Below are 20206 nucleotides of genomic sequence, written 5' to 3' on the forward strand. Positions count from 1 at the left end.
GGTAAAACCAAATGTAGTCTGAATGCACTGTAAGTCACTTTTGATAAAAGTATCTGCTAAGTGTATATATTATATAATATTTTTTTATATTGTATGTATATAGAATTTTTTATAGATCCATATTTATAGAATATATAGGTTCCATTCATTTAAAAAAAAATGCATGTTTCTTTTGATAAAAGTATCTGCCAAATGCATGCGTGTGTGTGTGTGTGTGTGTGTGTGTGTGTGTGTCTGTGTGTGTGTGTGTGTGTGTCTGTGTGTGTCTATGCGTCTGTGTGTGTGTGTGTGTGTCTGTGTGTGTGTCTGTGTGTGTGTCTGTGTGTGTGTGTGTGTGTGTGTGTGTCTGTGTGTGTTTGTGTCTGTGTCTGTGTCTGTGTGCGTGTGTGTGCGTGTGTGTGCGTGTCTGTGTGTGCGTGTGTACGTGTGTGTGTGTCTGTGTGTGTGTGTGTGTGTGTGCGTGTGTCTGTGTGCGTGTGTCTGTGTGCGTGTGTGTGTGTGTGTGTGTGTGTGTGTCTGTCTGTGTGTGTGTCTGTCTGTGTGTGTGTGTGTGTGTGTGTGTGTGTGCGTGTGCGTGTCTGTGTGTGTGTGTCTGTGTGTGTCTGTGTGTGTGTGTCTGTGTGTGTCTGTGTCTATTTTTTAAAATATTTCATAATGCAACGAAATACAAAAATTATATATATATATATATATATATATAATTTTTGTATTTCGTTGCATTATGAAATATTTTAAAAAGACATTTACCTGAATTCCCATTATTTAAATACAAATATTGTTTTAATCTTTTTAATTACTGTAAAAAGTTACAACTTAATGACTGTAGTAGAGTGGGTCAGAACACTACCATTATTTATTTAAATAAAAAAAAGAAAGAAAAGTGGCCCAATTTATACCTGAATTGACCCTAAGCTCGCTTTCTCATGCATTTTCAGACAGACTCACCACTGATGATAGTTGTTAGTGAAAAGCAGTAGACTTGTGTTGACAGATGTTATATTGTTCAGTGATGTCCTTCAGCTTGTGTTTTCTGGCATTCTCCTGATGCTTTTCATGTGCAAACAGAAGTATGGACGTGGGCGGGGCCTTCTGGGGCCTCAACCGCAGCACTTCCCACCAGCGCGACCTCTGACCCCGCCTGCCATTAATCACTCCGCTCCTGATGGGCCTGTCCCACTGGGAAAATCAACCCAGCAAGGCATAATGGGAGGGTCAGCATGGGGCCAATCAGAACGCGGCTCTCAGCTAACGGTGGCGCCACACTGAACTACAGGCCTCAGCAACTGTGAATGTACCCTGTTTATTTAGTTACTGTCTGAGAGGGTTAACTAACCAGCAACAGTGAGCTTCGTTTAGTAGCAGACTCAATCTAATTTATGATCAAATATACATAGAGAGAGAACAATAGTATATTATATAATTTAATAGAGAGAGATATAGAGAGAGAGAGAGTCTCTTCTGCTACAAAAAATACAATAAAAACAGTAATATTGTGAAATCCGCATATTAGAATGATTTCTGAAGGATCATGAAGATTGGAAAAAGATGCTGAAAATTCAGCTTTGATCACTGGAATAAATTATATTTTTTACAGATATTCACAATAGAAACAGCTATATTTAATTGTAAAAATATATTTTAAAATTGTACAGTATTTTTTGATCATATAAATGCAGCTTTCCTGAACAGAAGAGATTTCTTAAAAAAAATAAAAACATTAAAAAATCTCACAGGTCCTAAACGAATGGCCGTGTTTATATTTAGCATTCAGCTAAATCTCCTCAGCTGTTGTGTTGTAGCTAGTGTTCAGTACTAGCGTAGGGTTATCATGTGTGATGAAGCTGCAGTCAGTATTAATCATTCAGGGTTGTTTCTATTGTCTGTCGTCCATTCTCTAGTCTCTGTGTGCGCGTGGACCTATAAAAGCCTGGCTTCCTGCTGACCAGCGTTTTAATTCAGGCATCAATAACCTAAGGCTGACCTTTGACCCTTGCGATTGTACTAATTGTTTGATGTTGTGTTGGTGGTCAGAGGCATCGTTGAACTGCAGAGATGTTTCTGGACCAGATGATAAACCGTGCTCTGAAATATACCCGCTGCTCTAATGACACGCATGTTCTCCCATAATGCTGAGTTTCAAGCATTCGCAGGCATCTGCAGCCTTTTGTTGTCATGTGTGCGTGTCGGGGCGCGTCACACGACCTTTAAACTTTGACTGTTTTTCATTGCACATTCTTGCATTTCTGTTTTATGTTTTGCTTTGTAGGGAGAGATCGTAAAGCCGTCATGTGAATTGTTTCTCCAGGACTCTGTTGATAAGAATCACACCAAAGTTTGTGTGTGTTACTTGTGTTTCTGCCCTTCTGATAATCAGGCACTTATTAATTTTGAGATTTTGGTCTATTCTGCTTCCATAATAGTTTTTTTTTTCAGACTAGTTGAAAGAATGCATCTATTGCACATTATCTATTTACGTCTGTTGATTTTTTTTTTTAAAGCAATTCATACCTTTAATTGTTTTCTTACATACACCAAAACTTAGAGTTTTGTGCCTCTCTATATTCTAAATGTTTGCACTGGAAGGTTTGTTCATGCCTGGTTTTATTATTGCACTTTTATCTAATTGCATCTTAATTAACTGTACATATATTTAAACCCTATTTTCTAAGCCTATTTTGAGTTTTTTCTCCAAATCAGCACCACTCACATACACCAAAACTTAGAGATTTATTCCTCTCTATATTCTGAAGGTTTTTACTGAGGGGTTTTTATGTCCTGTGATTAATTAACTAGGGAAGGTATTGTGATATCTTTTAGTTAACATTTTTACCCTGTTCAGCTGTGCTTTTGTGTCTGAAGGCATCACATCAGGCGGTTTTACTATAGATTCATAAATGGGTTTTATTTCAGAGGACGATCAGAGGGAGCCGCTGTGTACTTTACATGTGGGTGTTTAACTCTACAGCAAACGTCTCCACCCGCCCCTGACCTGAAGATAAGCTTTTGACAAGAATAATGCATGGCTATCAAAAGTCTGGGGCGGGTTGGATCTGTTATCCAGGTTAAGCTTGTTTGCGTAAAGCAGGCTAATATGTATTTTTCCGTCTGTAGCCCACCTGTGTCTTTTGAAGTGTTGCGGTGGGCGACTCGAACTCTCACCTCTATACATACAAAACATCTGCCAAAAGCATTTCAATGCGTTTGTGGAGTAAAAATTAAACATGGGTTTTTGATGTTTTACAGGGTTTTTTGTTTTGTTTTGTTTTGTTTTTTAAACATAATGAAAAAAGCTCCTATTTTTTGCTTAATGTTGTCGATTTTCTTTTATCATTATTATTGTTTGTTTGTTGTTGTTTAAGAAAAAATCATTGAAAAACAATGTTTAAGAGTAAATATTTGATTAAATAACTGATGTATAATATATATATATATATATATTAGGCTTGTTATTATTAACTAAAACTAGCTAAAATAACCTGAGGAAGTAATATTATTAACTATAAACAAATAAAAACTCAAATTTAACTAAACCTAAAGGAAGAATAAATTAAAGCAAAAACAAAAAATTGTAAATAAAAAAAATTAAATCAGTAACAAAATATTCATACAGGGTACAGGTACATAATGAAAAAAAACTTAAAGAAAACTAAAATAACACTGGTAAATATTAAAATAAAATATATATAGCACATAAAAAGAAAAAGAAACTTCACATTAAAATCGAGTGCATATTTTTTGCGAAGTAAAATATAACTTTTTGTCATTCATTTTCCATGTATATAATTTTAATAGGTCATTTATATTTAAATAAAAATGTGTTGTTATTATTAATAGAATTTTAGACGCAGCAAAGGTGAATAAACAATCATGTCCATCAAAACATATTTCCATGTCAATAAAAAAGTAATATCTAATCTACTTTATACTTTATAGAATATATAATTATAATCAGATGTTTCAGATTTGGACATTTGACTGGAGGAGCCTGTACACACACACACACACACACACACATTAGTTGAGTTCTATATTAACATGCTGTTCATTGATCATTGATAGTTATGTTGCTAGGCCACCACACACATCCCACAGTGAACTGTGTGACCCCACAGAGGAGTGTTTATTAGGATTATTGTGATTTATTCTTCATGGGTTGGGTGTCTTTTGTTATGTTCCTTTTGGCACTGATTTATGAATGCAGTCAAGCGTTACAGCGATTTAACCGCAGTTAAGCTGCGTTAGGCGTGATGTGAGGCAATAAAATCACTGTATTATATGGCCACGAGTGATTTATTGTCTTCTGAATGGTTTTGGTGTATTTGATGGTTGTGTTGGTGTGTGCGCAGGGACTCCGGTGAACAGGATCCCCATCATGGCGAAGCAGGTTCTGGATCTGTACATGCTGTATAAGCTGGTGACGGAGAAGGGCGGACTGGTGGAGGTCATCAATAAGAAGATCTGGAGAGAGATCACCAAGGGTCTCAACCTGCCCACATCCATCACCAGCGCCGCATTCACGCTCCGCACACAGTACGACACACACGGCCCAAATCAAAAACAGAAAACACTATATATAGATGGTTTATATCTTTGAGGCGCTCCTAAACAGAGGTTTCGTCCTTCTATCGCTCTTTGCTGTTTCTCGTCTCTTCACATCACATTCTGCCTTCCACTAATTAGCTTGAGGTGAAAGATTTATTGATTTATTGATCTGCTGATTTGATTTGGATGGCTTCAGTGTGGGGGTGGATGCAGGGACTCTCTCTGTAGCTGGATTGAGTTGCAACTAAATGTATGAGGCTTTCAGCTGGTAATAAGTGTGCAGTACAACACATCAGTCCCACAAGGGTTTTTCCCCAGTAAAAAATGGATGAATTTGGGCCTGTAATTTTCTGAATTTTGGTGATTTTTTTTTTTTTTTATTATTATTTTTTATAATTATGATTACTACATTTACAATATTATGCAACTGTAGGTATACATTACATTTTGACACTTTATTTATTTATTTGTTTATCATTACTATTATACTTTATTTTATTTTTGGTGGCAGTTATTAACAGAATTTATATATATATATATATATATATATATATATATATATATATATATATATATATATATATATATATATATATATATATATATATATATATATATATTGCTGCTATTTTTATCAATTTTAAGCCAAATTCTGACATTATTTATTTGTTTGTTTGTTTACCAATTGTTTTTTTTGTTTTCTATTTATTTATTCATTTTTGCTTTCAAAATTGGCTGATTAGATGGCAGTAATTAACAGAATTTTGGCCTTTTATGAAATTATTATTATAAAAAAAAATTATTACATACATTACATTTAGTCATTTAGCAGACACTTTTATCCAAAGTGACTTGGTCTCAGTTAGTTTAGACGCAGTACAGATAGCAAGGGCTTTTAAATAATATAATAAAAAAAGAAAATAGATAGAATAGAAAAAGAATAGAGCAAGCTAGTGTTAAAGGTTTTCTTGCTTTTGTAAATTGTGTAATGATAAGAAAACAGATAGAATAATGAAAGGTTAGAAAGCTTTTTTTTCTTAAGAAAACAAACAGGAATTGAATAGAGTGCAAGTCTAAAAGGGATAAGTGTTTTTTTAAGAATAGAATTAAAATAGAGAGTGCTAGAGTTAGAGGGTAAAAACGATGGAAGAGATTAGGCTGCTGTTGCTTTAAGACTGAAATAATGTATCCGATACATTGATGCACATCTAACTTTATCCCAACTGTTTACATTCATTTAATGCATAAACAACAGTGTTTATGTAAATCATACATCATGTTCCAAGAAGTACTGCACTTTGTTGTAAGATCAGCGTCCTTCAAGTTTTTGATAAACAAAATGTGAATAAAATCCATAGATAGGTTGTGCTCATGTGTTTGGTGTTGTTTCTCTGTCTCAGGTATATGAAGTATCTGTATCCGTACGAGTGCGAGCGGAAGGCGTTGAGTTCTCCCAGCGAGCTGCAGGCCGCCATCGACAGCAACCGGCGTGAAGGCCGTCGACCCAGTTACAGCAACAGCCTGTTCCGCTTTAGCCCCTCCCCCGGCCCCGCCCCTCACCTCCTGACCCCGCCCAAGATGCATCTGTCAGCACTGGGAGCCATGGGGGCCCTGAACGGACTGCAGGCGTCCCCGGGGCCATCTCTGAAGAAGGGACTGGGTGAGTGATGCAAAAAATATAGTTAAAAATTTGTTATCATCACAAACTGGCGAAAACATGAACAAAACATGACTGAAATTTTAACTCCACAGCTATCTTAAATAATTGCAGTGAGATCAAATAACCACGATCAGACAGTTATTAAGCAATAATCATGACAGGCCTGCTTTAAGCTACAGGACTACAGAGTTCATGCTGTTTTAGTGCTTGAAAATAGAAACAAAGTGTCCTGAATCGTTCAGTGTGGTGTGTTTGTTGTGTTACAGCGCCTCCTGTTGACTCTGACATGAACTGCATCTTCAGACATTTACACTTATTCTCTTTTTTTATATTCACACACACACACACACACACACACACATTAACCAGAAGTTTCGTGTGTTTCTCCACTTGCTGATTATGGCAGCATTTCAACCAAAACGTGCCATGTGCAAAAGGGCTGTTTCAAAAGAATAACTTCTCTTTTTTACTGTTCTTATTGTTAATTTTGCTCACATTCAGTCATTATCTGCACTGTTTTGGTTTAGATAGTTTTTATATTGTGTCAACTGATGGATATTGTGTAGAAAATCACAACCTCGAGTGGTTTACTGCCATTTTTAAACAGCAGTATGCTAAAAAAATAAAAACAGGTTTATTATTTTTTATTCCAACTAAAACCAATAGCACATAAAAACAACAACAACAACAAAAACATTTTTGTTACTTGAAGTAAAATAAACCGTCACTGAAGTAAAATTTTAAAAACACAAATTATTTTGTTCTAGATAATTGCCATGGCAAAATTTCTATACTAAAATAACTCAAACTAAATAAACTATAACTAATAAATAAACATTTATACAAATATACACATAAAAAAATAAAATGGTTAAAACTATAGACATTTTTAAGTAATAAAATAAAATAAAAACGCATATAAAATACTAAAACATAAATTTAAATGAAAATTAAAACTTATTTAATAATATTAAAAATAATAATAATTCTATTCCTTTTAATGGATTTTAATTGGTTCTTAAACCAGTATTTTTTTATTTTGTTCGTTAATATCATTGAGATACTATTTGAGGTTTTATTTATATTTTGAATATATATATATATATATATATATATATATATATATATATATATATATATAATTTTTTTTTTTTTTTTTTTTTTTATCTTAGATTTTTATGTCTATATTATACTTATTAAACTTTATTCCAGTTTTAGTTTCTTTAATAAATCTTCATCAAGTGAAACTAAATACATTTTAATGTAAAATGTTGCTTTTGCAACTAGCTGAAATAAATATAGACCAAAAAAGTAATACACATTTTAAAAAAACGAACATCAAAATGGCTAAAACCTGAACTAAAAACAAAGTAATAGTATGTCAATGATACTAAATTGACACTGCTAGGAACACCTTGTGTTGATCGCATTAATACACTTTTACACCTAGTTGCACTGATGCAGAATCTAATGTTGTGCACGTACACAGGTGTGTGTTTCTGATCCGATGCGTTCTCTCTCTCTCTCTCCTGCAGACGATGCGGTCTCGTCTCTGCTGGCGGGCCGCTCGTCCTCCGTGGCGCTGGTGATGGGGCAGCAGCAGATGGCGGGTCTGGCACGGGCCGCGACACTGGAGCAGCTCCGAGAGAAGCTGGAGACGGATGCACCGGAGAGAAAGATGCTGCGTCTGGCCGAGGAGCAGCAGAGACTCATGCAGCAGGCCTTCCAGCACAACCTGCTCGCCATGGCCTCGCAGATCCCCGTCAACCTGCGTCCCGGAGCTCCGGCCAGGGGTCAGTGCGACAGACAGACGTGTGTGTGTGTGTGTGTGTGTGTTAATAAAGCAATAAGCCCTGTGAAGCTGTGGTTTACAGTGAATTTATAACCACTATGGGGCATTGTTAGGCACGAGATCTTATAAATTCACAGTAAACCACTGCTTCACTGGGATTATTGCTTTTATAAAATGGTTATTCCATATACGTAGTAAGGTTTCACAATATTAAACAGAGCAAATAAAGTGTAAAGATATTAATAAAAACAGTATTCTTCCACCAAACAATGTAGCTCCTCAGAAACAGTTGTGGTTGTAACAGAGTGGTTGCCGAGCAACACACAAACGTAAACAAAGGTGTCTGTTACTTTGTAACATACAGCAGCTTTGAAAGTGGCTCAGCCAATCAGAGTCAAGGACCGGAACTCTCTGTTTTCTAATGAGTGTTTGTGTGTGTAGATGAGAAGCAGGATCTGGCCGTGAGTATTTCCTCCAGCGGAGCAGCGAGTGTCAGCGTGTCGGTGGAAGTCAACGGCATCGTTTACTCAGGTATCGCTTACAAAACCAATCCCAGAATGCATTGCGTAGAGCGGGGTTTCCCAAATGGGGGTTCGACATTTTTGTGGACAGATGTTAGCAGAGCTGTAGCAGTATTCCGCCAAAATAAATGTTTAATGTTCAAAGGTTTGAACGCTTGAAAGTGAAGATTTTTTGACAAATATCAGCATTAGTCTTTTTTTATTATTATTATTATTATTATTTTACAGTACATTTCTTTCTTTTTCATTGTCATTCAAACCAGTTATTTTACTATCATTCAGATACCATTGTTTTTTATTAGTATTTTAAATTAGGTTTTGTTTTTATATTTTTCATTTTAATTTTAGTTAATGTTTTAGTTATTTTGTTGTGTGTTTTTGTCATTTTTTTATGTCTACATTTTATTTATAAATTTTTATTCCAGTTTTAGTTTGTATTATTTTAGTCCATCAAGGCCAAAGTATATCAAGTTTCATATATATATATATATATATATATATATATATATATATATGCACATATTTGCATACATATTTCATATTGTAATAATTAAATATAAAAGTTCATCTCATGATTGCATGAAAATCAAAAGAAAATTTATAGAAAATAAGAAGTATTGTATATATATATGTGTGTGTGTGTGTGTGTGTGTGTGTGTGTATTTATATTTATATAATATATATTATATATAAATAAAATAATAATAATAATTACATATATTTCTATATACATATAATGTATAAATATTAATATTATATTTACATGTATGTTTATATACACGTATATACTCAATGATTAAAATAATATATATATAATTTATATTTTAAAATAATTTTACTTTAAGTTCAGTTAATGTTTATTTTAATCGTAAACGTGAATGTGTTGCTAAAATATTGAAATGCTATAAGACAAGAGGTTATGGTGAAAGTGTTGGGCTGATGAGAAGTGTGGGAATCCCTGGGGTTGAGAGTGAATTGTAGAAGTTTTAATCTCATTTGTGACATGTGTCCTATCGCAGGAACTCTGTTGGCTCAGAAGTCGGCGGCTGCGAGTGTGAATGTGCCTCACGCTCCTCCAGCAGGACCCAGCTTCACCTTCTCTAGCTCCGCCCCCAGCCAAAGCCCCGCCTCTTCCTCCTCCTCCAAGGGGCGGGGCTCCCCGTAACCCATCTGCCGGTTGGCTCTCCAGTCACTGATTGCTGAAAGTCAAACCGTTGCACAACCAGTACCTCATTTTCTCCTGTCTACATGATGTTTGCAGACACACACGACCGGTCAAAAGTTTGGGATCAGAACAAAATCAAAGCTACAGGAAAAATGTATGATGGAAAATAATGTATTTCTGTGATGCTCCGCTGTATTTTCAGCATCATTCCTCCAGTCTTCAGTGTCACATGATCTTCAGAAATCATGAAAAATTATGATTTATTACAGTTATGCTTAATATTTTTTTGCAACCTGTGATACTCAGGATTCTTTGATGAATAAAAAGTTAAAAAGAAGAGCATTTATTTAAAATATAAATATTGTTTAACAATATTCACTACAGTTCAAAAGTTTGAAGTCAGTAAATATTTTATTTCTTTTTTTGAAAGAAATTAAAACTTTTATTCAGCAAGGATGTGTTAAAACGATAAGAAGTGATAGCAAAGATTTATATTGTTAGAAAATATTTATATTTGGAATAAATGCTGTTCTTTTAAACTTTATATTCATCAGTGAATCCTGAAAAAAGTATCGCAGTTTCCAAAAACATATTTGTCAGCACAACAGTTGATCATTCTAATAATAAATCATCATTTTTCATGATTTCTGAAGATCATGTGACACTGAAGACTGGAGGAATGATGCTGAAAATACAGCGGAGCATCTCAGAAATACATTACACTTTAAATAGAAACCATTATTTTATATTGTAATAACATTTTGCAAGATTACCGTATTTTTGATCAAATAAATGCAGCCTTGATGTGCAGAAGAGACTTCTTTAAAACATGACAAGTCTCAAACTCTTGACCGGTCGTGTATTTGCAGTTACGCACATGGACACACATGGAAACATGTGCAAAAAGTAACGTGGCTGGACCTCATTCACGAATCACGAGACAGTCTTATGGAAAAGTCATAATCAATTCAACGCAACAGTAACATAAGATCGGATTCATGCAGAAGATCCTCGTGTTTCATGAACGATGTCCAGCGTCTTTAAGAAAACGCTAAATACAATCAGAACCTTCAGCCAAAGACGGGCAGGTTTTACAGAACTTGAATATTTTTATTTGGAGTGTGTTTTAATCTGTTTTCCTATTGTTTCATCTCTTTCACTCAAGGTTTTACATTCATATATCAAACATTCAGTGGGGGAACGTTACAGGGATGTCTTTTACCTCAGGATCTGTAGTTTAGGCTTTCTCTGAATGAGTTGAATTTGTTTTGTAGAATTGGTTTCAATGCGTCAGGGTCAAAACGCTGGCGGGGTTTTAGGACGGCTGTCAGGTTCATGGGAATAAATCTGCTGTTCGGAAGAAGCGCGTTCGTTTGATGATGACATATACCTCAGAAATCAGCTGGAAGTCTTCTCTCTGGGATCTGCTCAGACTAATTATATCAGCTGGATCTCAGTGCAGGCTTTAAATATGTGGGTGAATCTCATGAAAAGAAATATATATATATATATATATTTTTTTTCTTAATATATAAATGTATACGAACATATTTGTATACATTTTTTATTTCTTTTTTTTATATTTGAATAATTGAATATCAAAGTTAATCTCATGATCGCATGAAAATCAAAAGAATTTATAGGAAATAAGAAATTTAGCATTTTATATATATATATATATATTAGGGCTGTCAAATGATTAATCACATCCAAAATAAAAGTTTGTCTTTACATATGTGTGTGTACTGTGTATATATTTAAGAAATATGTACATACATACACACACACACACACACACATATATATATATATGATTTATTTTATATAAATAAAATATATAGATATATATTGCATATATATATATATATATATAATTTATTATCATTATTATTATTATTTTGGTTATGATTAATCGATTTTCAATGCCCATATATAATTTTTTTTAATTACAATTTTTTATTTTATATATATGTGCGCACATATTTGCCTACATATTTTACATTAAATTTTTTCAATTTTAATATATGCAACCAAATTATATGCACATATATTTTATAATCTATAAATGCAATTTTTATACATCTCTCTTTTTTTAATATGTATGCATATAATATTTAAAAAATAGTCAAAAGATCTTGAAAGGCCTAAAACAGGAATCATTTTCTTAATGCAAAATAAGATTTCTTATTTTTTTCTGTTGATTTTGGATTATTTTCGAGGTTTCGTGAGATTCACCCATGAAAGGTGTGATGAAGTTCTCAGCGTAAGCATCAAATCATTCCAGAAGCACATCCTCCTTCGTCCACACTGACGCTTCGGGGCCTGATGTGTGTGTCTCGTGTTTGCCTTCCGCAGCAGGAAGGCGTCTCTCTCAGGAAGTACTGTGATGTTTTTAAGTGAACTCTCGTTATTGTTAAGATGATATAAATGCATAATCAGTGGTGAAGTACCTCAGACTCTGCTGTGAGATTTACACTACATACCTCAAGCTGCCATGACGACGTTCCCGTTCCTGCACAGAATCCGGAAATGCTGGACGTGAATCCCTCGAGCTGGACTTTCCTTTCTCTTTGTGTCTTTGGCAAAACCAAACGTGAACTGTTGCGTTTGTACAATCAGGTGGCCAAACCTGCTCACCGTAACCAAATCGAACTGCCTTCAGCTGCTGCACAGCTAGAAACCAAAGACCAGATGACCTCAGCCTCACAGGTCAAAGGTCACCGCGATGCTGTTTTAGGAACGCTTGATTTAACGGGTCTGTACACTCAGGTTTGAAGGCCATATCGATGTGCTTTCTGTCTGTTCTCAGGAGTTTGATTCTTCTCTGTTCCAGCTCTGATCTTTTATGTTTGCTGCAGCTCTTCTTCTGTTTGAACTGGATTAAAAGCCTTGTGCAGATTCTTGGTCCCAGTTTTATATTTCTTGTTTTTGTGACTGTGTCTAATGCTTTAAAAACGTTCTCCATAATCCAGGAACAATGTGATACGTTCCCACTAATGGAACTAATGGAATAATACAATTAGAAGGTAATTGTGCCTTTTTTTTTTTTTTTTTTTTTTTGGAAATGCTTAATTTTATTTTAAATAATGTTTTTCTTGACAATAACTTGGCAAAAGCAAAATATCAGACTTCCGACAAAATAAAAGTCAGCTTTGCGAGATTATTTTGGTGGAAATAAGCTTCCACACAGATCAGTGGTCCTTCTGTACAGGTTTTTAACATTTGATTTCTTCAGCCCTATATGATTAGTTTTGGGTATAAAGAAGAAACTGTATTTTTTTAATTTATTTTAGGAATAACTTGATCCAGGAATGCGTTCTGCAGTCAACGTCCAGGTCACGTGACGCCTGTATTTATTTAGTTGATTAAACATTTCAAGACATAAAAAAGTATTGCAGTCACATTGATTAAAAACAACAAAATATACATCAAATATAAATTAGGATTGATGCAAAACAACCGTCCTCAGTAGTTAACAAGATGAATTTCATAACATCATTATGCGTGTGAATGTTGTAGTGTATCCCAGAATGCACTTCAAGGACTTAAAATTCTCTGAGCTTCTGTCTTCTAACCGCTTGTAAGATTTACTGTTCAATAATACAATCAGTCGTAGTTTACATATTATAACGTGATGAATGTTGGGCCTAGTTAGCCTATGTGTTGCTGGTAATTATCTTTTTATATTCATCATCATATTTCTGTTTCAGTCGTAGACTAGTTATCAGATGAATTCTGTGGTTTTGGAAGTTAACTCAGTCCTGCTTCGCCGCGAGGTGGCGCTCGTGCGCAGACTCAGATTGACAGTCACGTGCTGTTGGGTTTTTAAATCAAGTGTCTGTTTTCTTAGTTTAAGTTCATACATCTTTAGTGGGTTATGTGCATGGCTTTTTTTAATTAAAAGGCACATTTAGGAGAATGTGAATACTTGATGAACTGGTTTGTGCTGGTGGTATTTTAAAGTGCAGCTTTTTCCCATTAAAACAAGTTAAACGTTTCGAGTTTGCTGTATAAAACATGGTTCTCAGGTTTTTTTGAACGTGTATGTTAAGATAAAGCTTTCCTCTATATCTTCGTCTGTGTGATTTAATTTTGCTTTTGTATGTTTTCTGTCTTCTTTTTTCCAATATGGCTGATTCTGTACCATTTCAAGTTAATGCACGCCGTGAAATGCCTTTCTAAAACTTTTAACCTTCAATAAATTAAGCTCTAGACACTCGAATACTAAATCTATTTGACATCACAGATTGTGATTTTTCTATTTTGTAACTTTAATATATGAGAATATTCTGTATGTTTTAGGACCAAATTAAGAGTTGAATTTCTTGAAAATAGCGCCTTTCAGAACACCCAAGGTCACTTTACAAGCAATATACAGGTCACTGCATAAGACAAAACACACAGATATGTCTTAAGACGCGGTATTGTGAACATCGAGGGGAAGAGAGTTCCATAAGCGGGGGCAACATAACTGAAAGATCTGGCACCCATAGTAGTAAGTCAAAACCAAGGTACCACAAGAAAAATTGAAGATGAAGATCTAAGTGCACGTGAAGGATTGTAAACCTGGTATTGTGGTGCAAGATTATGAAGTGCCTTATAAGTGAGTAGCAAGATTTTGAATAAGACTCTATATTTTACTGGAAGCCAGTGCAGTTGCTGGAGAACCGGAGAAATGTGATCAGTATAAGGTGTTCTAGAGAGAACCCGAGCTGCAGAATTCAGAACCAATGGAAGCTTATACAGCAATTGAAGGGAATACCTGTGAGAAGAGCATTGCAGTAGTCTATACATGAGGTGACTAGTTCATGAACTGCAGTATTATTATTTGGAAGAAAGGGACGGATACGATTAATATTTGTGCAGATGGAAGTATGCAATATGTGTGATATTATTAATTTGAGTTTTAAAAGATAGTGTGCTATCCATGATGACACTCAAACCTTTAACCTGAGAAGGACAGATTGCAGTATTGTAAAGAGAAACAATTAGATTTAGACACAACAGATCTAGTTCCAACAAGCAGAGCTTGGTTTTATTGCCATTTACCTTCAAGAAGTTCGCTGAAAGCCAGTCTTTACTACATTTCAGCTAAACAGATTGACAAAGATGGCGGAGGAAAAGAACCGGTGGGTTTGGCACACAGGTAAAGTTGGTTGTCACCCGCATAACAGTGAAAATCAATACCATATTTCCTTAAAATATCACCAAGAGGGAGCATATATATAATGAAAAGAAGTGGGCCCAAAACAGAACCCTGGGGAACACCAGTGGTAACTGTAGATGTTCTTGAACTAAAACCTTTTAATTGAATACGCTGACTGCATCCAGATAGATATGACCTAATCCAAGACAGAGCAGTGCCAGTAATACCAATGGAAACTAATCTGTCAATAAATATGTTATGTGAGACAGTATCAAAGGCAGCGCTCAAGTCAAGAAAGACAAGTATAGATAAAAGCCCAGAGTCAGCTGCCAACGGTAGATTATTGGATATCCTGAAGAGCACTCTCAGTGCTGTGGTGGGGACGAAAACCAGATTGAAATGTTTCATACAAGTTATTATTGGACAGATGTTCATGAATTTGAATTGCAATACACTTTTTAACTACGTTAGAGATAAATGCTGAATTTGAATTCTTATTCACTACCTCCAATTTATCCTAAATTGTCTTTTTTGTTTAATCATCATCACAGCATGACACTCGCTACAGGATAATCTATAAAATATATCTCATGCATTTAAATGTTTAATAGGTAAATCAGTTTTTTATCTGGTATCTAAATGATTGTGAGGTCATCAGGCAGCCACAGCATTCGGAAAAGGCAAACAAATCAATTTCAGTGCGCTTATAAAGTTACTAAACAGCTGATGGGCTTGAGTCAGATGTTGTCAGTCACATCCTGTTTGCTCATCCATAATATACACACTTACTAATAGAGGTTAATAAAGTCTTTATTCATATACTTTCCGTAATGACCAGTGTGTGAAATGGTACATCCGCCAACACTTGAGTGTTTAAATGACTAATGATGTATTGATCATCACGTATAGAGACATTAGTTCCAATTCTCTGACCTTTTCAGAGGTTATAGGTGGGGTGTGATCGACCACTTCCTCTTCATACTCATGATCATGGACTCTTATAATTAGCCTATCTATTGTGAAATAATTTTTTTCCATCGAAATTGGAACATTTATAGATTTTAAGGAAGTTCACGGTACAATGAATACAAAAAATATATAAATCAGACAGTACAGAAGACAGAAGCACATTTTATACATGTTTCTATATATAAACCTTAAGTTGGTGGCAGTGGTCAAGACTGGCTCTGCCCATCACCTCCTGATTAAACATTCATATCCACCACTCATGCATATTTCTGATTTAAATAAAAATGATTTGCATCATACAAACACAGTCAAGCCATTACAGTAGGAATTACTGTATAATTGCGTTTTTGGAGCATCACAGTTTGTTCTAAAATCTAAAACAATAGATTGGTTATTTTGAAAAAAACTCTTAATAAATCATGAGTCGGTAAGCAGCACACAATGCGACTCTTGACCCTCATGTTTCGGTCATTCTGACCCAGAGAGGATTTTTTTCCCACAAAAATGTTACTGCATTCAATTAAAACGTTCTGACTTTATGCCTCATTGATCCGTTTTGAGTCACTATTACCAAAATTATCCACAAATATACTATTTTTTTAACACTTTTAAACTGAAGTGCATCAGATCAGTGATTCCTATGATCAATCAGTAAAGAAAAAATACAAAACCTGTGCTAACTGAAAGAAAACAAGTTGATAAGACTGAATCCAACATTTGATGATATTACATCATAATGAAAGATTTACAAGCGGTTTTTAAAAGATTTTCAGCACAGACCAAGGGTTAAAAATGGCTGGAAGTCATTAGATGTTGTTAAATATTAGATGAAGTGTCAATGTCATTCATTGTAAAGAAAGAGCAACACACTTTACAATCAAAGGACCTCATCTAGGGATAAAACACAGACTAAAAGTGTTGTAACACTGGTTATGGAACATTAGAATAAAATTACTCTGGACACCCACAGTGTGTCACGATCTTCAACACTCTTTCTTTTCAACAAATGACACTTGATTTAATAGTTCGATGTCTGATGCAATGAAACATAAACATGAAGAAATAAAATTTAAAAAATTGCAGCAAATGTACATTTTGAAATGATTTTCCTGCATGATGCATTGAAATATTATTACCTATTTCTATCTTTATTTCAAACTATTAGTCTTAACCACTGATCCATAACAGAGAACTGGATTGTGCATGAAATCATAAAAGTGAAGCAGCCATATTGATATTCCCTTACAATTTTAAATGATTTTAATGAATTTTAATGAAAAAGCATTGCCAGCAGAAGTACCCCTGTATATTCTTATAACGCAAAGTCCTAAGGATTTTAAATTATTGTTTGTTTAATGTCGGGAATTTCTCCTGCATATAAAAAAGTTACAATGCTAGATGAACATGATGAGCATCCGAAGGATTCATTTATGTAATTATGTTGTTTTGTATTTTAATGTTAGTGGTCTTAACAGAAGTCTCACACGGCTACACAATGAGTTAAACATTAAATTCATTACATACAATAGTAGTCAAACGTTTAGAGACGAAGAAGATGACGGATTTGTCACTGTCCCAATCTGGTCACCGCCATGAAACGTTAATATTTGCACGTTTTTATGCCTTGCCTATTTAAACATTCAAGAGATCTTAAAGCATTTGAGTGCAAAAAGATGTGCTAAAGAAATCAAATCAGTATTTGCACGCTGTGTTCTGTGCGAAGTTCTCTCTCTAGACTTATCGCATCTTAACAGACAAATACACCTGGCCAATTTGAACATTCCAGCGATTTTACACCATTCAAGCGCAAGAAGACGCGAATAATATCTTTATAATAATAATATCACCTCTCAGTCAACGTTTGAACCTCCTATTGCATTTTTTCCCTCTTTTTCTTGTGCTTGAATAGACAAATACATACAAAAATTATGCAAAATAACCGTCTTGGTGAGTATCCTCAAAAACAGTTTGATACATCTTGAGCGAACTTAAACAGCTCAGAAAGAAATCGGACGTGTGTCACTATATTGGATCCATCCATTGTTTTTAAAGCAGCCACGCTTAATTTATCAGCTGATGAATTCTTGTCTTTATTAAAGTTTAAACTTTATATTTTTTAGGCCAGTGCTGTGGTATTGAAATTGGAATTGAGAATTGTAAAATAAGTAAAACATTTAGTGTCACTGTCATATAAGCTTATTTATAATAATACAAGACAACATGGGTCAAAAACAATAACAACTATTTTATGAATGCAGATGCTAAGATGCACGTATCAAAACATGTAACACATATGAAGACTCTCTATTTGAGCTGTTTTTAATGAATTGTTTTGTAGAGTCCTTGAGATCAAACTGTTTTTTAAGGACACGAGGAACATAAATGACGTTTGACGGATTGCATGACAGAAATCCTGCTGATCTTCACAATAATAAAACCACAAAATATTCTCTTCACATCCCAAAAATGATACTCTTATGACTGATGACTAACTAGACTTTAACGAGAAGCTCTATATTGCACATATACAGTAAACATCTGGAGTATTTACCGTATATACTCACAAAATTCATGTTCTCGGTCTAATTATGAATTGATTTATCAGGGCATGTTATTATAAACATTTTCTTTCATCAGTTAACATCAAACAATTGCCACAACAATGAGACTTTAATTATATTTATGTCCCTGGAGCACAAAACCAGTCTTAAGTCTGAAGGTATATTTGTAGCAGTAGCCAAAAAAACACTGTATGCTTCAAAAATATATAGATTTACTGTATCTCTTATGCCAAAAATCATTAGGATATTAAGTAAAGATCATGTTCCATGACAATATTTTGTAGATCTTCTACTATAAATATATCAAAACTTCATTCCTGATTAGTAATATGCATTTCTAAGAACTTAATTTGGACAACTTTAAAGCTGATTTTGTCAACAACAAAAATATTGTGCACCCGCAGATTCCAGATTTTCAAATATTGTCCTCCTAATAAACCATAGATCAAAGGAAAGCTTTTATTCTTTCAGATCTTAGATGATGTATAAATCTCAAATCTCAAAAGAATTGACCCTTATGTATCACGTATGGCAATAATAATCCATAAAAACTGATGATTATTAAATAGGATGTGGATGGCAACTTCGAGGGATCCTTTCAAAAGTGCAGGACGTGGAAGACCGTGAGCAGAAGTAAGAAGCTGGGTAACAGCACAGGAGTGAGTCTGTGTGCGTCTGAGCGGCTCATGCTGAGCTTGTATTGTACGACCGTCCTATTAATGTAGTCTTCCTCTGAAGACATGCATTTGTACGTCCCTTCGTGAGTCTTGTTCATGCTTTCAATGAGATACAAACAGCCGTTATCAGAGTGAACGCACTCCTCACGTGTCTTATCATGTTCCCAGTGATACGTGGCGTGGTGTGAAATCACGGGGCAGAGCAAGAAGTGTTTCGATGATGGAGGCACGTCGATTTCAGTAGTTGATGGTGTGCCTTGAGGCTTTTCTACAGAACAGACAATCATGTGATCAGTTTGTGAAATTGTCATGAGTAAATCTGAAAGCATTTTGTTTCGAAAATCTGAGTTTTCAGTCTAGACTCTAGAACAACCTCAGAGAGAATTTCTGTCTTCCGACGAGAGAGCACACAATCAGCAACAATAACTTGCTAAAACACAGCAATACAGTGCAAGCGCACACACACAGGCTACAACTGGTACTAACTGTCCGCTCATTTCCCATTTAAAGTGAAGAAGAAAATCACAAACTAATCAGTACTGCCACAATCACGTCACAACAAAAACAAAACAGATTGACAATTATATGCTGTTCACGTTCTAATAGCCACTCTTCACATTTAGAGGGATAGTTCACCCAAAAATGAAAATTATGACATTAATAACTCTCATAACCCTCATGTCGTTCCAAACCCAAAAGACCTCTGTCTCTCTTCACATCAGTTCAGTCAGTCACTGTTTGAGTAAATGAATTACTCCGGGATATTGGTTTGTTTTAACTCAGAGGGAGTGTCAGCCACATTAAACAAGTTAACAGCTTAAGTCATTTGTGGATTAATGCGTATTAGAGACGGGAACCGTTTAAAACGATTCAGTTCGATTTGGTGAACTGGTTCAAGAAGATCCGGTTACATCGAATGATTCGTTCACGAACCGGATATCACAAACTGCTTTGTTTTGAACTCTCTCACAACAGACACGGAAGAGAAAAAATATTCTAACTGACCCTCTGATGTCACATGGACTACTTTGATGATGTTTTTCTTACCTTTCTGGACATGGACAGTAGACCGTACACACAGCTTCAATGGAGGGACTGAGAGCTCTCGGACTAAATCTAAAATATCTTAAACTGTGTTCAGAAGATAAACTGAGGACTCACGGGTTTGGAACG

The 20206-nt window shown here is 34.9% G+C and overlaps 2 protein-coding genes and 1 long non-coding RNA gene across 4 annotated transcripts in view; 2 read left to right on the forward strand and 1 right to left on the reverse strand.

Annotated features, from left to right (window-relative positions):
* si:dkey-205h23.1 (AT-rich interactive domain-containing protein 3B) overlaps window positions 1–9805 on the forward strand; it is a 45843-nt gene extending 36038 nt beyond the window's left edge. Inside the window, exons 5-9 of the mRNA XM_059565424.1 lie at window positions 4347–4530; window positions 5943–6202; window positions 7738–7995; window positions 8436–8525; window positions 9535–9805. Coding sequence (XP_059421407.1) covers window positions 4347–4530; window positions 5943–6202; window positions 7738–7995; window positions 8436–8525; window positions 9535–9680 — 938 coding nt within the window. The 3' untranslated portion in view covers window positions 9681–9805. The remainder of the gene's footprint in view (window positions 1–4346; window positions 4531–5942; window positions 6203–7737; window positions 7996–8435; window positions 8526–9534) is intronic.
* Window positions 9806–12797: 2992 nt separating this feature from the next.
* LOC132155752 (uncharacterized) lies at window positions 12798–13748 on the forward strand. The gene is made up of 2 exons (XR_009437349.1): window positions 12798–13400; window positions 13431–13748. It is a non-coding gene; the product is annotated as an uncharacterized LOC132155752 (long non-coding RNA).
* Window positions 13749–18783: 5035 nt separating this feature from the next.
* Window positions 18784–20206, reverse strand: part of LOC132156415 (semaphorin-7A) — a 13436-nt gene continuing 12013 nt past the window's right edge. For both annotated transcript variants that reach the window (XM_059565427.1, XM_059565426.1), the window contains exon 14: window positions 18784–19301. In XM_059565427.1, coding sequence (XP_059421410.1) covers window positions 18955–19301 — 347 coding nt within the window. In that variant the 3' untranslated portion in view covers window positions 18784–18954. The remainder of the gene's footprint in view (window positions 19302–20206) is intronic.

This window comes from Carassius carassius, chromosome 13, assembly GCF_963082965.1.
Source record: "Carassius carassius chromosome 13, fCarCar2.1, whole genome shotgun sequence".
In the NCBI taxonomy this organism is placed as follows: Eukaryota; Metazoa; Chordata; class Actinopteri; order Cypriniformes; family Cyprinidae; genus Carassius; species Carassius carassius.